General features: G+C 51.4%; 1 protein-coding gene across 1 annotated transcript in view; it reads right to left on the bottom strand.

Moving 5' to 3' along the window:
• The window catches only part of COPG2 (COPI coat complex subunit gamma 2), an 82,780-nt gene that overhangs the window by 28,780 nt on the left and 36,990 nt on the right, over positions 1 to 17,010 (bottom strand). The window contains exons 11-15 of the mRNA XM_040413424.1: positions 16,349 to 16,416; positions 14,645 to 14,833; positions 7,492 to 7,587; positions 6,610 to 6,853; positions 4,661 to 4,736 (exon numbers count right to left, since the gene is read on the bottom strand). Coding sequence (XP_040269358.1) covers positions 4,661 to 4,736; positions 6,610 to 6,853; positions 7,492 to 7,587; positions 14,645 to 14,833; positions 16,349 to 16,416 — 673 coding nt within the window. The remainder of the gene's footprint in view (positions 1 to 4,660; positions 4,737 to 6,609; positions 6,854 to 7,491; positions 7,588 to 14,644; positions 14,834 to 16,348; positions 16,417 to 17,010) is intronic.

Here is a 17,010-nt window from a genome sequence, read left to right as displayed (position 1 = left end):
CTGATGGGGACACCATTGATGGGGACACCTTTGTCCCCATCAGCAGTGTGCCAATCAGCGGTGTCCTCAGCAATGTCCCCATCAGCACAGCAATGTTCACATCAGCAGTTTCCACATTAGCAGCGTCCCCATCATTGCTGATGGGGACGCCGCTGTGCTGATGTGGAAACCGATGATGGGTCACCGCTGATGGGGATACCCATGTCCCCATCAGCGGTGTCCCCAGCAATGTCCCATCAGAACAGCAATGTCCCCATCAGCAGTGTCCACCGCAACATCCCCATCAGCACAGCAATGTCCCTGTCAGCGGTGTCCCCAGCAGCATGTGTCCCCATCACCGCTGATGGGGACACCTCTGATGGGGACATTGCTGTGCTGATGGGGACATCGATTATGGGGTTACCGCTGATGGGGACATTGCTATCCTGATGGGGACACCATTGATGTGGACACCCATGTCCCCATCAGCAGTGTGCCAAACAGCGGTGTCCCCAGCAATGTCCCCATCAGAACAGAATTGTCCCCATCAGCAGTGTGCCCATCATCGCTGATGGGGACACCTCTGATGGGGACATTGCTGTGCTGATGGGGACACCATTGATGGGGACACCCGTGTCCTCATCAACGGTGTCCCCATCAGAACAGCAATGTCCCCATCAGCACAGCAAAGTCCCCATCAGCAGTGTCCCCAGCAGCACAGCAATATCCCCATCAGTATGTGTCCTCAGCAGCTTGTGTCCCCATCAGCGCAGCACAGCAATGTCAGCGTTCCCCATTGTGTCCCCATCAGCGTTGTGCAACACTTGCCTCCGCTGTAGCCGGCTTCTGCTCCTCTTCTTTTTTTTTTCTTCTTGGACTCCTGAGTCCCGACTCCCGCCCGCTGCTACACACGTGGATTTGTTATTTCAAACAGCGGGCGGGAAGAGGGGAGGTGCCGCACCTGTGACGTCACTGGTTGCCGGGACATCGGCGGTCCCAGCAGCCAATCAAAAAGCACAGCGTGACAGCATGGGCGGTTGTGCGGCTTTCGTTCCTGCAACCTGTCAGCTGCGGGCGGGCGCGGAATCGAACACACAACACAAGCGTGACAGCATGGGCGGTTGTGCGGATTTGGTTCCTGCAACCTGCCAGCTGCGGGCGGGCCGGATCGAACGCACAAGCGGGCCGGTTGTGGCCCGCGGGCCGGGGTTTGGAGACCCCTGCTCTAGAGGAACGGGGGTAATCACCCCCCTGTCCAGTAAGGCTTGAACAGCCGCGAAGAACGCAGCCGCGCTTTTCGGGTCCCGCGGCAGGCGGGAGCGAAAGAACCGATCTGGAGGGAAGGACGCGAATTCGATTTTGTATCCGGAAGACACAATTTCGAGAGCCCAGGCGTCGGAGACGTGAGCCATCCAGACGTCCCTGAAAAGGAGGAGCCGGCCCCCCACCCGGGTGGGTGGGGGCGCACCTTCAGGCAGAGGACTGCTTTGCTGCGGGCAGCCTGCGCCAGGAGGGCTGCGCCCGAAATAACGGCTTCCTACGCTTATCCTGGGGAGGGGCCGAAGCGGCAGCTGCGGGGGGAGCCCCAGAGGTCCTGCGGGAGGACCGAAAACAAGACGCACCAGGGCGTCCGCGGGGGGCGCCCCTGGCTTGGGGTTGAGGAAGATGGGTGCTTTTACCACCCGTGGCCTCTGAAATAAGCTCGTCTAGGCGGACCCCGAAAAGGCGGGAACCCGCAAAAGGTAGCCCCGCCAAGGAACGTTTGGAGGCAGCGTCCGCTTTCCAAACCTTCAGCCACAGTTCCCTCCTGACGGAAACTGCCAGGGCGGAGGAGCGTGCTATAAGGGCTCCCGCATCAAGGGAGGCCTCACAAACAAAATTCCCGGCCCGAATAATAAGCTGGGCCAAGGAACGTAGGTCCTGGATGGGGACGTCCGAGTCCAACTCCTGTTCCAGCTGCACACCCCAAGCAGAGATTGCTTTACCTGCCCAGGCAGAGGCAAAAACCGGTCTGAGGGCAGAACCGGAGGCAGCAAAAATGCCCTTGGAAAGGGTCTCCATGCGACGGTCCTCCGCTGACTGAAGAGAGGACCCGTCGGGAACAGGGATGGCCGTGTTCTTTGACAGACGGGCCACCTTGGGTGGGGACGACCAGGTGGCCACGACATCGGCTGGAAAAGGATAGCAAATATCCAGCTTCTTGGGGTTGACAAAACGGGCGTCCGGGCGAGCCCAAGCCTTAGACACCACGGAGGAGAAATCAGAGTGGATTGGAAAGACTTTTGAGGCCTGCCTGGGTCTGATAAAGGAGACGCTAGCTGCGTCAGAGCTAGGGGGGTCATCTTGCACCTTAAAGGTGTCACGAATATCAGAGATGAGTTGACCCATCGCTGAGGCTAGCTTGGACGGCAGGGCCGAGTCCATTTCCAAATCCGAAGCCGCCAATTCACCTTCAGAGGGCGAATCCTTTGGAGAGGAGAGGCCCGTCTGAGTGCGCACGCATGGCGGGGAGAGGGAGGCATCCGAGGAGGAGGCTCGCTCTACTCTAAAACGCTTCTGAGAGTGCCTAGCTCGGGAAGGGTCACTAAGAGAGGGTGAACCCGCCGCAGCGGCGGAAGCGGTGGACCCGGAGGGCGCGACAGTAAGAGTGGCGTCCTGCGGGGTAGGCGGCCTGTCTATTAGGCGGCCCACGACATGGGTGAGGCTTTCCACGGCCTGGGACAGGGATCTAGCCCAGTCAGGCGGGTCAGAGGAAACAGGGAGCGACACAGCGGGCGACTGAGGCTGCGGTGGAGCTCGGCATGCAGGACAGTGCGGATCAGACTGCCCCCGGGGAAAGGGTTCCCTACAAGCGGTACAGGCATGGTACCAAGGCTTGGCGGCTGCAGAAGGGTCTGACATGGTGGCAAAAAATGTTGCACTTAAAGTGGGAGACCCCAGGGAAAAAACGGAACGGGGATTACACCCAAGCAGCAGTACTGGTGGCACGGAGGGGGTTAACAGTCCTACCAGACCCGCGGACAGTGCAAGCGGCAGCAGCAAGGGCAGCAGACTGAAGGAGGCTGTGGAGGAGTGGCAGCAGGCACGAAGATGAAGAGCTTCAGGATCGGACGGCAGAGAGGATTCCACGCAGCACTAGAGATGTGGAGCCCGACGAAACAGGAAGTAGCGGAGCGCATGTAGGAAGCTCCGCCCCCCCTGCCGCGCTGAAGGAGAAGGCAGAGCCGCGCGCGCGCGGCAAAATGATTTAACCCCCAAGGAAGATGAAGTGCCGGCCAAGATAAAATGGCGCCGTTCGCGCCAAGTAAGCGGCCCCCGCCGCGCCTGGATGTGGCAGACGGCCTCCTGCCCACAGCCGTCCCCCTGATGCCCTGCCGCTAGAGAAGACCGAAGTCCACCCCAAATGATGCCCGGTAAAGTTGCCGGTCCAGTTATGCCCATGTGGGGGGGGGGGTCGATGATGGGGGGAGGCTGGAGCAGCCACTCTCACCATCCGCTGTCTTCACCCTCAATCCATCCAGCAGGGTCGCCCCTTCAGCTACTGGCACCGCAGTGGCAGGAAGCCGGGGGAGGGACTTGGCGTGCGGGCGACCCTTGAGCTGGCGGGACGCAGGGGAGCGAGGCTGCCCTGGTCCACCTTGTCTTCTGTGGGGGAGGCGGCAGTGCGGCATTACCGGCACTGGCGCAACTCAACCCCGGGAGAAACAGAGGGGTCTAGTGCGCCTCTGTTGTCCCTGCAAGTAGAAAAAAAACCGAATTAAAAACAACAAATAACGCAAAAAATAAAAAAAAATTTAGGAAAGCAACCCTGCCTAAGCAGGGAGTGTCTTGCCTCCTTGGACACTAAGCAAAAACTGGCAGTCTCTTCTCCAGGCTGAAGGGTATAGCTGTGGAGGAGGGGCTTACAGCTTTCACTTAGTGTCACGCCTCCTAGGGAGCAGAGCTATACCCATGGTTTCCTGTGTCCCCCAAGGAATATGGGCGAGAAAAGATATTTCTCTCGGTATATAGCCAAGAGTTCCCATACTGTGGGAATATATAGTGTTAGGCGCCTCCATAATGCTGATTATTCCCTTAGCAAAGATGCATATTGTTAATGGAAGATCTGACATTATTTGAAAAGAGTACTAAACCCTTGGAAAGTTATTTTCCATAGTCTGATTGCCGAGCTGAATATTTTATCATATTAATATCATATATTTTTGATTGGTCATTGGAAAACAGAGTCGAGGGATAACAGTTATTTTCCTGTATATCCGTGTTTTATTGCTATAGCCTGTTTGATAAACAGAAGATCCTAAGTTTCTCTTGGTATAGGAGTCTGTTTGTTAAAAGTATGACACTGGTTGTCATAAATCACTAAATCATACTGTGCTGATCAGATAGGGGTGTGTTAACACCACCGTGTGGTACATTTTGGGTGTTATTTTGTAACTTCATCATTTGTTTTGCAATTGTATTGATTTTATATTCTTTGTTTTTATAATAAACGATTATATATTTTTGCATATACAATTGTCCCTTTGTTTCACTGTTTGCACAAATCAAATTAAGATACCCGATAAAAAGAACTTTAAGGCGATTATGTCCGCCTGAAGGATAATATCATTTTATAGTTTTTTTTTTTTTATTCTCTCTTTTATATGAAGATTCTTTTTATATAGAAGATATATGACATTACCTCTGTAGGAGAACCAAAACACTAGAAAGAAGATTTTCATTCTGGGCACCAAACTTTGCTAATGCACTAACAGCAGCTGCGAGGAAGAAATAAGTATGATTTAATAATATTTCTACACATTTATTGATCTACATATTCCTTGTGTAAACGATCAAATAACAACCTTTCGCCCCCCAAGTTTGTATCAGCCAGTGTAAAAACCCTTTAAAAGGTGTTGTCCCATTAAGACAACTTATCCCCTATCCACAGGGGCCCCCACTGATCACAAGAGCAGGGCAAAGTCACGATCCAATACCGTCCTTGGCACTAAATATATGGCTCAGGCAGTGGCGTTCCTCTAATATAGGCAGACCATGCAGCTGCTATGGGGCCCATGGGAGGAAGGGGCCCGGAGTGGATGGAAGGCCCCGCCCCCCAATTATACTACCACAACAACAGCTGCTGCTTGAGTCCCTACCTGGGGCTCCAATGGGCCCTGCTTCCCTTACAAACTTCTCCTGTTCCCATGTGTGTCACCACGCTGGCCCTGCCTGGCTCAGTAAAGGCTGACTGCTGGACTGGACGCACGGCACAGCCAGAGATTGAGTGAGTAACACGCTGCATTAAGTTAATAAAAAATGTTAATGACCTGGTTGTTGGAGGGGGCAGCAATAGTTTTTTTGTTTTTATTTTTTGGGGGGGCTCTTCTCTATGTAAGCATCAGTAGCAAGCAGAGTTCATGGTAGGAGGGGGCGCCGCCTTTATCTCTACTAGGGGCCCTATGGGGGAATTATTAATATGAGGGGTATTATTATTAAGAACAATATGGAGGGCATTACTAATAAAAGAGTTGCTTTTGGGGGTACTGTAGGGGGCACTATTAATATTCAGGGCAGTATAAGAGCACTAATATTATGGGGGAACTATCTTTATGGCAGTATAATTTGTATAGTATTTGGGGGCCTTGGGGAGCACAAAGTCCACAGTATTGGGGGTGGCAGCAGGATGACAATGTTGGGACACAAGAAGGGGAAGGATTATAGAAAAGTGAGGAACCTAAGATGTCTGTGTGCCGAATTCTGTAGAGACAGCAAGAACACACATATACAGCGATGGACTAGCCATCGGGAGTACCGGGAGAATCCCGGTGGGCCGATCGAATTATGGGCCGGCCAGGGCCGCCATCAGGGGGCCCTGGCCGCACGACCCCCCTGCACGCACAGTACACTCAGCGGCGGCATCACTACCAGACGGGGGCGGGGCGGTTATCAGCGAGGCCCTGATAGACTGAAGAGAGATGTTAGCCCCGCCCCCGGCTCAGCTGAATAGATGGATGTGAGCCCCGCCTCCTGCTTCGCCCTCCAGTGCAGCTGAATGAATGTGAGCCCCTCCCCTCCTGGTGCTCCGCCCCCGGCTCGCCTGAATAAATGGATATGAGCCCCGCCCCTACTGCTGCTTCGCCCCCCGTTTAGCAGAATGGATGGCTGTGAGCACCGCCACCACCCCTCCACCCCCGGCTCTGCTGAATGGATGGATGTGAGCCACGCTTCTCTTGTTTCCCCGCCCCTCTATTTGCTCCGCTGAATGGATGTATGTGAGCCCCGCCCCTTTATTTGCTCCGCCCCCGGTGGGCCGGTCAGTGGGCCGGTCTGGCTGAAGTCCAGGGCCACTTTATTGTCCCAGTCCATCCCTGCACATAGATTATATATATATATATATATATATATATATATATATATATATCTATCTATCTCTTACATAAATTGTACTTTATATTTGTGCGGGGAGGGAGGGGCCCAATACTGAGTTTTGCTATGGGGCCCCATGATTTCAATGTACGCCCCCGGGCTCAGCCCCCTGGCTTATATCCTTTTGTCTCTGCTCCAACAGGAGGAAATCTGAGCAAAGCAAATTTCACACAATAAAACAGGCAACCGATGCATTAGCTGTCTATTGCACTCTGCCCTTACCTGCTCTTACAGCCTCATTTTCCAGGACCACCCTGTTAAAAACAAAGCGGATATATTTGGAAGGGCTAGGTGTTCGAGGACCTTCTCTGCCCAATAAGTGCAATATCTTTGTGGCAAGGACAGTATGTTCACAGTCCTCAATGAACTCGCACAGATGAGCTAGCCCAGATTCTTTGCTATCTGGGTTCTCCTCTATAATGCTGATAATGCAGTCCACAATTGCCCGCTTGTATTCAAAACCACCCTGCAAAGAGATCAAAGCTTAAGTGATCATGCAGTCCATCAGCATGTGAGTAAATAAAGGGTTCTGTTAGATAGACAGCACACTCATCGGTAACTGGTTTGTATAATCGAGAAGCCGATGAATGAGCAGACGCTCGTTCATTGCATCCTGATGAAAGATGCCATTCAGGCAATCAGGGATGTGCTGCCGATAATGAATACAAAAGAATAGGGAGATAGGAGTCGTTCCTCCTGCATTCAGTGTGCATCGGCATTGGTGCCCATGCATCATGCAGTATAATGCTGCTTAAGCTAAGATTTAGGCTAGCACCATTGGATACTGTTACACATATTTTAGCTGCAAGGGTCCTAATAAATTAGTTTCTGATGAGATCATCCCCAATAGTCATTCCTTGCACTGCTGCCTAATACAGATTGTATTATCTCCATATCTGCGTCATATTTGTTAGAATGATATTATTTTGAGTGGAAACATTGGAAAGTAGGAATTCATAAAAGGCCATGTGAGTAATGTCTATAAAATGAATATACAGTTACACAATGGAGTAGCATGTCATAGGTTATCCTCTTCAATTGGTCATTACAGCAGGAATCCCGGGGGTGAAGTTACCGGTAATCTAGGAATATGCAGGTACTCACATCATCTCTAAGCATGTTTGACAAAAACGTCATCATCACTGTATGTTTCCGTGGATATTTCTGGCATAAGGCACTAATTGCTTGTACAACCACAACCTGTAAAGAAAAAAAAAGAGAGAGAGTGTGTACATTGGACTATATTAAATAGATTCAGTGCACATGCCAATGTAAATCAAAAATATCTCTTTTTAATCTTTGAAGAGATATTTGTACATAATTTCTATTGTCTCAGCAAAAAAATTGAAAAGAAGAGAGAGAATTAGTAATTTCAGGAATTGTTTCTCAGAAAGATGACGATGATGTTTCGGTCGTGGTGACCGTTTTCAAGTCTCATCACTAAGTGTAATTGAAGGAAAAGCTGCCAAGACCAGGGTCATCATCATCATTCTGAGAAACAATTCCTGAAATTATGAATTAGCTCTCTTCAATTTTTTTGCCGAGACAATGGAAATTATGTACAGATCTCTCTTCAAATATTACAAATCTATATTTTTTATATACATTGGTATGTATGTGCACTGAATCGATTTAATACTCAAACAGGGTTGAAGAACCCTTTCTAGGTCCACCGCACCCTACATATGGTGTGCTTTTCCAATATATCTCCAGTACATTGGACTATATTGTCAGAATCATTGGTATTCATTTAAATCTCTGCTCGTTCAGGGCTACTCACTGACTGGCGGCCTTCCTTGTATGAGTGTGCATAGAGAAACAGCTGTCACTTAGGGCTGTAATACACTGGCTGAGGGCTGGCCAGATCATTGCTAACCAGCATTCGTGGGAATGCTCATGATCTGCCTGTGTAAGGCCACTTGCACACGAACGTTGTGTGCCCGTGTGCTTCCGATCCGTGCTTCCGTTCCACATCTCCGTGATTGCGGACCCATTTAAGTGAATGGGTCCGCATCCGTGATGCGGAGTGCACATGGGCCGGTGCCCGTGTATTGCGGACCCGCTGTAAGCGGGCAGCAATACGGCCACGGGCACACAACGTTCGTGTACAAACCTTTTCTAGAGTTTTTTGTCCTGTACTATCTGTATAGTTAGCAAAGTGCTTTATGGCATCTGAAATTAATGGAAGTCAACTGATATAGAGATGGCATAGACCAAGGATGCTCAACCTGCGGCCCTCCAGCTATTGTAAAAATTAGATTTTTGTATAACTTACCAGTAAAATCTCTTTCTCGCTCTTTCCTTGGGGGACACAGAAGACCTTGGGTATAGCTCATCTCCATAGGAGGCGTGACACTAAGTGAAAACTGTTAAGCCCCTCCTCCACAGCTATACCCTCAGCCTGGAGAGAGAGACTGCCAGTTGCGTGTCCAAGTAGTGAGAAAAGGCAAAGTCCAACAAGGAACCAACAAGCCAACTACCCAACGGGTAACAAAAAACTCGGAAACCGTGTAGAGAAAAACAATGAATGGGTGGGTGCTGTGTCCCCCCAAGGAAAGAGCGAGAAAGAGATTTTACTGGTAAGTTATACAAAAATCTCGTTTTCTCGCCCAGTTTCCTTGGGGGACACAGAAGACCTTGGGACGTTCAAAAGCAGTCCAAAAGGGGAGGGACCACAGCTCCAAGGCGAAGCACCCGAAGGCATCAAGGAACCGCAGCCTGCAGACCCCGGCGGGCCAAGGCAGCATCTGCCAAAGCCAGAGTATGCACCCTGTAGAACTCGGTAAGGCGTGCAAGGAAGACCGCCTTGCCAAGATGCATGGCCGAAGCCCAATGCCTCCGGCCCAGGAGGCACCGACCGCTCTGGTGAAATGAACGGTGACAGCAAAGGCAGAATCCTGCCAATCTGATAAAGCGGAGGAAAAAGCACCCTGGAGTCCGTTAACCCTAAGCGCGGACCTCCAGGAAACCCAAGAGACCGAACGTCGACAAGAGTCGGAGATCTCCAAGTAAAAACGGCAAGGCCCAAACAACGTCCAAATCGGTGAAGTGTTGAAGCGAAAGGCAAACACCACCTTCAGAAGGAAGGAAGAAACGGGATGAAGAACAGCCCTGTCCTAGGAAAAAACAGAAGGCTCGGAACAAAAAAGGGGCCATTCAGCCACCCGTCAGAGACACGACTGATACGGAAACACAACCGTACAGGACAGACGGGGTAGAGAGAGCTTCTGAAACGGCTCCAAGGACAAGATTGGAGCGCCGAGAGCCCAGTATGTAGTTCCCAGGGCGGTACCGAAGGACAGTACAGAGGAACCAAAGAGCCACTTCGAGTAAGAAGGTCTTGACAGGCCCAGAGGGCCGGGGAACGCTGGAAGAGAAGAACAGCGCCGACACTTGACACCTCAAGTAAAGGAATCCCAGTCCCAGGCCGGACTGGAAAAAAGACAGAACCATGGGGAGAGAAAAAGTCAGAGTGGGGAATGCACAGCTTCCCACAGAACCCCAGACACAAAGACCATAAGTCTTACAACAGATCCTGGACGAAACACAGCCAGGAGCGGACAGAAGCGAACCCGCTGGAGTCGCCTGGCAAGCGGCCGAAAACCCAATGTGATCAGGCGCAGACCAGTAACACGGGCAGAAGGGTCGACAAAACTGGTCCCGTCGGCCCCCGAGCAACGTTGTCCCGTATCCACCCGAGTGGGGGAGCAGAAGGACAGACAGAAGGAACCAAAGGATCCGCCAGATGCCAGGACAAGACAGACTAAAGTCCATGCTGATGTAGCCATGTTCTACAGTCCCGGTGTGGGAGATCAAAGGACAATCTGGACCGAAAGGTAGTCCCCCCAAGTTACCGAGAAGGTAAGTCTACAGCAGGACCATTGTCTTAGAATGGACCACGCAATCTGCACTCAGCGGGAGGACAGAACGCGGTAGACTCGGTAAATAGGCACAGCTAATACAGCCAGTGTGAACAAGGGAGACAGTACGAGGCCAAAAGGAACACCGGAACCATTCACATGAACAACCATGCTCTCCCCAGAGGGGAGGACAGTGAAGGAACAGCCTCTGAAGTCTGGCAGGGCAGAAGCCACATCGGAGTGATCTGTACCGAGCGGGAGCCAAACAGAGCCGGCGAGATAAGGTAGTCGAGACAGAGGCCGGCATAACACCCTCCAACCGAAAGGAGGAGTGGGCAACAGGGAAGCCATAGGACAGCTCAAAAGCAGAACCCTGCTACACTGTGAGATGCCCGGTTCACCGCCTCGCAGAAGGCGAATACCCTGAAGAACCCAAGGTGGAGGTCCTCCGGACCTGGGTAATCAAGCACCCAAGAGAAATTGGGTGACCTTCCCGAGAAAAGCGTAGAGGCGCCAAGAGGAAGGATTCATACCACACTGCATCCGAAGAGGAGAAAATTGCAGCAGGCAAGGGAACCGCAGTCCTGCCAGAGCCAACGAAGAATTCGAGGTGCGCTGCAGACAACAGCACTCTCGACCATGTGACCACTAGCGCAGGGAAGCAATACCGTGGAAGGACGAATGGGCACGCATCTAGGAACCACGAACACTCCCTGGGATGAAGGGCCAACTAAATGAATGAGTACCACCCAGCTCCGTGCAGCAGAGAGCAAGTAGAGCCCGTCCGGGTCAGGTGGACAGAATGAACTCCTTAGAGACGAGTGCAAGGCTTGCGGCAAGCATCGTATCCCAAGAAAACAAAAGTATGCCGCAGGAAGCAGGTGAGGCATACGTACGAGCAGCCCCGTACTTCAGCGAAAAAAAGGGGGCTCGCCACAGAGTGCCACAGCATGTACGGAATTGCAAAGTGCAACCTGAAAGGGAGTTATGCACAAACCTAGTATAGCATGCGATGGAACGCAAGCAGTCCGCCCCGAAAGGGGGAAATTGTACCTGGCAAACTGCAGTCGGCAAGAGTGCAAAGGCCGGTCCCAAAAGGGAGTGATGCCTAGGGCCGTACCTGTTTCAGAGAAGCAGGACATACCCTATAATCCAGCAGGAACGCAGGAGGTCCACCTAGTGAAAGGGGAACATGCACAGGGTTATCCTAGCATTAAGTGAGTGTGCAATAATACACCCAACACTGAACTCAGCGAGAGTGCAAGTACTCTGCCAATGAAGGGGGACATGTACAAGTCCAGCACAGCCATACAAGGACAGCCGTGAATCTCATGACCGTGCCAAATTCTGCCCATGGAATGAGGGGTGGTCACGCACAAGGCCAGCACCGTATCCAATGGGAGTGCAAGCGTTCCACCCATGTTAGAGGGCCATGCTCATGGCCAGCAACGTATCCGGTGAGAGTGTAGCATGCCGCCCAGAAAAAAGGGATGGTAATGCACATGGCCAGCATCTCATCCAGGGAGAGTGCGAGCACCCCGCCATGTATGGGAGTCATACACATGGCCATCAACGTACTGGTGAGAGACAAACACAGTCAGTGAGAATGTGTGTATGTCACCTGAGGAAGGAAGGCATGCCCATGGCTGGCAGCAAATCCAGCGAGAGTGCGTACACCGCCCACGGAAGAGGGGTCATGCATATGGCCGACAGCGGATCCTGCGAGAGTGCAAGCACCCCGCCATGTATGGGGTACATGCACATGGCCAGCAACGTACCTGCGAGATGGATGTATGTATGCTGCCTGAGGGAAGGAGGCATACCAAAGGCCGGCAGCGAATCCAATGAGAGTGCAGCATACCGCCTATGGAAGGGGGTCATGCCTATGGCCGGCAGCGAAACCAGTGAGAGTGCAGCATAGTAACATAGTACATAAGTACATCATAGCACATCAGTGAGTGTGCAGCATTCCGCCTATGGAAGGGGGTCGTGCACATAGCCAGTACCGTATCCGGTGAGAGTGCAGTATTCCGCCTAAAAAGGGGGGTCATGCACATGATCGGCAACAGATCCAGCGAGTGTAGCGTTCCGCCTAAAGGAGGGGGTCACGCACATGGCCGACAGCGAATCCAGTGAGAGCGCTGCGTTCCGCCCATGGAAGGGGGTCACGCACATGGCCGGTAGTGAAGCCAGTGAGAGTGCAGCGTTCCGCCTAGAGAAGGGGGTCACGCACATGGCCGGCAGCAAATCAGAGAGAGTGCAGCGTTCCGCCTATGGAAGGGGGTCATGCACATGGCCAGCACCGTATCCGGTGAAGGTGCAGTATTCCGCCTAAAAGGGGGTCATGCACATGGCCAGCCGGCAGCCAGGGAGAGTGCAGTATCCCGCCTAGGAGGGGGGGGGGGATGCACATGGCAGGCACCATAACTGGAGAGATGATGAATGCTGCCTACGGAAGGGCCGCATGCACTTGGCCAGCGCCGTATCCTGGAAGAGGGCAAGAAAACCGCCTAAAGGGGGAAATGCCCTAGCAGCGACGCAGGCTGGGAGCGCAACATCATGCCGCCTGTGGAAAGAGGGCATGCAGACATGCAGCACTACTGAGATGAGGCTGCAGCGTCCTGCGCAGCCCACAAGAAATCTATTATTTTTTATTTTAAAAACACAGCCTCTCTGAGGCTAAAGGGGGCCACCATATAGGGGCACAGATAGTCAGGAAAAAGGGGGGGGGCAGCCATACAGGCCCTTTGGGAGCCGGCATGTACCCAAAGGGTTAACAGGGATCCGGCCTGGAGGGCGGCGCTGCGATCCCCTGGGGGCGGAGGAACCTCCCATCGGGAAGAATTCGCGCCTGGAGAAGTTCCCGCCCCCTCCACCAGAGGCCGGAATTTTGCGGCCTAGTAGGCCGTGAAGCCGGGGTCTAAATTTGCGGCGCCCGGCATGTACCGCCGGGACCTGAGGCGGAGTGGCGCATCAAAACCGGCCGCGGGTGCCCACCCCGAGGGCCGGTCGGAATTGCGGCCCAGCAGGCCGCGAAGCCTGGGCCAAAAATTTGCGGAGCCCCACCGACCGGCACCGACGGTCGGCCGGGGCCTGCTGGAGCCCAAAGCCGGCCGCGGGAGCCCACCCCGCCGGCCGAGTCAGGGGCCCGGGATGGCGGCTTGCCGGCCGCGGGAGCCCACCCCGCCGGCCGGAAGAGTCAGGGACCCGGAATGGCGGCCTAGCAGGCCGCGGAGCCTGGGCTAAGATTTTTGCGGCGCCCGGCCGCACCGGAACACCAATGCCGGCCAGAGGCGAGGCCCCACTCCACAGCTCGTCTGGAGCGGACCTCGAGCCTCGAGCAACACTCCGGTAAGGAGATGGGGGGGACCCAGAGACCGGATGCCTGCGCTGACCAGAGGAGAAGGCAGGCGACGCGCAGAAACCACGTCGCAGCTCCTGCAGCCAACTCTGGGGAGACAGCCACTGGCTGCATGTCCCATGGGAGCCAGGCAGGGGGGTGAAGGCAGAAGCAGATTGCCGCTCTGCGGCACCCTAGGGGCCAGCGCAGATCCGGCAGGGACCAGAGGCCCAGCATTGGGGTCAGGCACGCAGGAGACCAGGGTGGGGGACGTAGGGCTGGAGAAGCCAATCTCTCACCATAGCCGTCTTCACCCTCGGTCCATTCCAGCAGGGTCGCCCCTTCAGCTACTGGCACCGTAGTGGCAGGACGCTGGAAGAGGGACTTGGCGTGCAGGTGACCCTTGCGCTGGCGGGATGTAGGGGAGCTGGGCTGCCCTGATCCACCTTGCCTTCTGTGGGGGAGGCAGCAGTGCGGGTGACCGGCACTGGCGCAGCTCAACCCCGGGAGAACAGAGAGGTCTAGTGCGTCTCTGTTGTCCCTGATGATCTGGAACAAAAAGAAAAGAAAAAAGTAAAAAATCAAAAATTTAAACAAGGAGAAAACAGCCCTGCAGAGCAGGGAGTGTCTTGCCTCCTTGGACACTAAGCAAAAACTGGCAGTCTCTCTCTCCAGGCTGAGGGTATAGCTGTGGAGGAGGGGCTTAACAGTTTTCACTTAGTGTCACGCCTCCTATGGAGATGAGCTATACCCAAGGTCTTCTGTGTCCCCCAAGGAAACTGGGCGAGAAATTACAACTGCCACGATGCCCTTCTGTAGGATAATAGCTGTAGGCTGTCAGGGAATGATGGGAGTTGTAGTTTTGAAACAGCTGGGGGGCTGCAGGTTGAGCACGCCTGGCATAGACTATTAGGCCACCTGCACACGGGGTGGATATTTCAGCTGCAAATACACAGCAGATTTCACCACAAATCCATGTCAAATGTACAGCAAAATCAGCATTATGACATCTTACAGTCCCAGAAATAAAGGTAACAGTCACTCATAGTTTGCTTACTTTAAATTCATCAGAAATCTCAGACACAAAGGTGGAGATCTGTTTCATTAGCCTGTCAACGCTGCTCTCACTGCCAGTTTTCAGCAGTGTGGTGATAGCGAGGGTTGCAATGCTGCGGTTGGAGTCCGTAATGAGGTTTTCCAGGTCCAGGTTACATGCAGTGACTGCAGAAGGATGTTTCATTGCCACCTAAAGGAGAAATACAACATTAAGCACACATACAATTCATCTGTGCCTATAATGGACGTGCTTACAAACAAAAGGATCTTAGGTTTAGGTTCCAGCTCTTACAATATCTTTTTCCTACTCAACAGTCTGCAGTTTTGGCAGCTCGGATGCGGACCCATTTGCTTCAATGGGGCCGCAAAAGATGCGGACAGCACTCCGTGTGCTGTCCGCATCCGTTGCTCCGTTCCGTGGTCCACAAAAAAAATATAACCTGTCCTATTCTTGTCTGTGCTTTGCAGACAAGAATAGGCAGTTATATTAAAGGCAGTCCTTTCCGTTTCCGCAAATTGCGGAACGCACACGGACGCCATCGGTGTTTTGCGGACAGCAAAACAAAACGGCCGTGTGCATGAGGCCTAAGGATGCATGCATTCACACTACACTTCTGTGTTTTGTGGTCCACAAATTGCAGATCTGCAAAACATGGATACCAGCTGCGTGCATTGCACATATAGTAAATGCCCATTTTTGTCCTCGATTGTGGACAAGAATAGGACATGCTCTATATTTTTGCAGGGCCGCGGAACGGAATGACAAATGTGGTGGACCCATTCATATGGTCGTGTGAATAGGCCCTAATAGTTATAATAATGGTTCTTCCATATGACATCAGCCAATCATAAAGTGTAACTGTCACTTTATTTTATTTTTTTATTTATGTGTAGGAGAAGTGATTAGAAGTTTTGTGCAATATAGTTTTTTTATCAGGTGATTTCTGTTGATTTGTATTAAAAACGGGCTCTAAAGTTTTCCATTAGCAATGCTCTAAATGAGTTGCTAAGGAAAATCCATCTTTAATGTGTACAGTATGCACTAAAGACAAATTTAAGGAAGGCTCCCGAGCCGGCCTCTAGTCTCCCTGCTGCCTATTTATTGTATATATACACAGCTGTCCCATGTATCACTGTCGCTCCCTGATGATTATACTGACAGACTCTCCGCTAGTTCCATGGAATGTCAAATAACTAACTATCCTCCAGGATGTACCAACGAAATAAAGAAGAGGCAGACTTTCAACGATCAGCACTGGAAGTCTAGAAGCCAGGGAGAAAGTGTACATAGGGACAGTTACATAAATGTAGGTAACAGGGAGACTAGAGGCAGGCTGATAACTCTGCTTCTGCATCAACATTTTCTTTAGCAATGCTCATTTAGAGAATTGCTCATATAAAACTATAGAGCCAGTATATATATATTTTTTTATAAAAGTCAACCGAACCAGCAACTCATCGCCAGATTGTGTATCTACTCTTTATATACAATCAGATGTAACTGAAGTCATTAATACATAAGTATCAGCTACTGTTTTTTCAGTTGTGGATTATTAAAAAGAGTTTTAGATCCCAATATACTTAAAAGGCCAAGTAACTTTCTGCCAGTACATACGTGTATGATTTTATCTAGGCGCCATTTCATTCTATAAATACTACAGAATCCAATAGTCTCACTATGAATATACTGAAATGGAAAGCCTACCTTGTTCAGAGTCCTTACTGCGGCATACCTTAAAGCAGGTTTTGGAGAGCTGCAGAATAGCTGCAGAACTGAAAGTAAAGTATCAGATCTGAGAATGTCACAGACAAAAGAAAAAACACAACACATATCACATACTACTTAGATATATTTTCTCAATCACAAGTAAGAATTAGGAATGGGGCCGGAATTTGCAGCTATAATGACTGGATAAAAATGCTTGAGTTTTTTGTTGTTGCCTGAAACAACTCTGATCATGCAATCTTTTTAATTGCAACTTCTTCTGTTCCATCACTAATGACTATGGTGCATTAACTCTGGGAACATCACTTGGGTAACAAGTGTGTGTGTGTCATGTCTATTGAACTCTAGGCCTTATAACACAGGATGGCTATATACTTGTCAATGTGTAGTTATTAACACCTATTAAGAAGAAAGGACTAAAACAAATAAAAAAATTGAGATACATAGTACCATCGTAATATTAGATTGACAAGAGGCTGTGTACGCTATATAAATGTGTAACAGAAGCTGGAAGCAGAAGGCTTGGTCCATTATGTAGTGGCCGTGCTAGCATACTGCAGCTAAGCGCAAATTCACTTGAGATACTGGAGGATAGGTCAATATCAGAAAGCTGGAATACGCCTTTAAGGATGGAAAGATGG

Source organism: Bufo bufo, chromosome 1 (genome assembly GCF_905171765.1).
Source record: "Bufo bufo chromosome 1, aBufBuf1.1, whole genome shotgun sequence".
NCBI lineage: Eukaryota > Metazoa > Chordata > Amphibia > Anura > Bufonidae > Bufo > Bufo bufo.
Note: the sequence above shows the minus strand (reverse complement) of the source record. Positions and strands in the feature narration are given on the sequence as shown.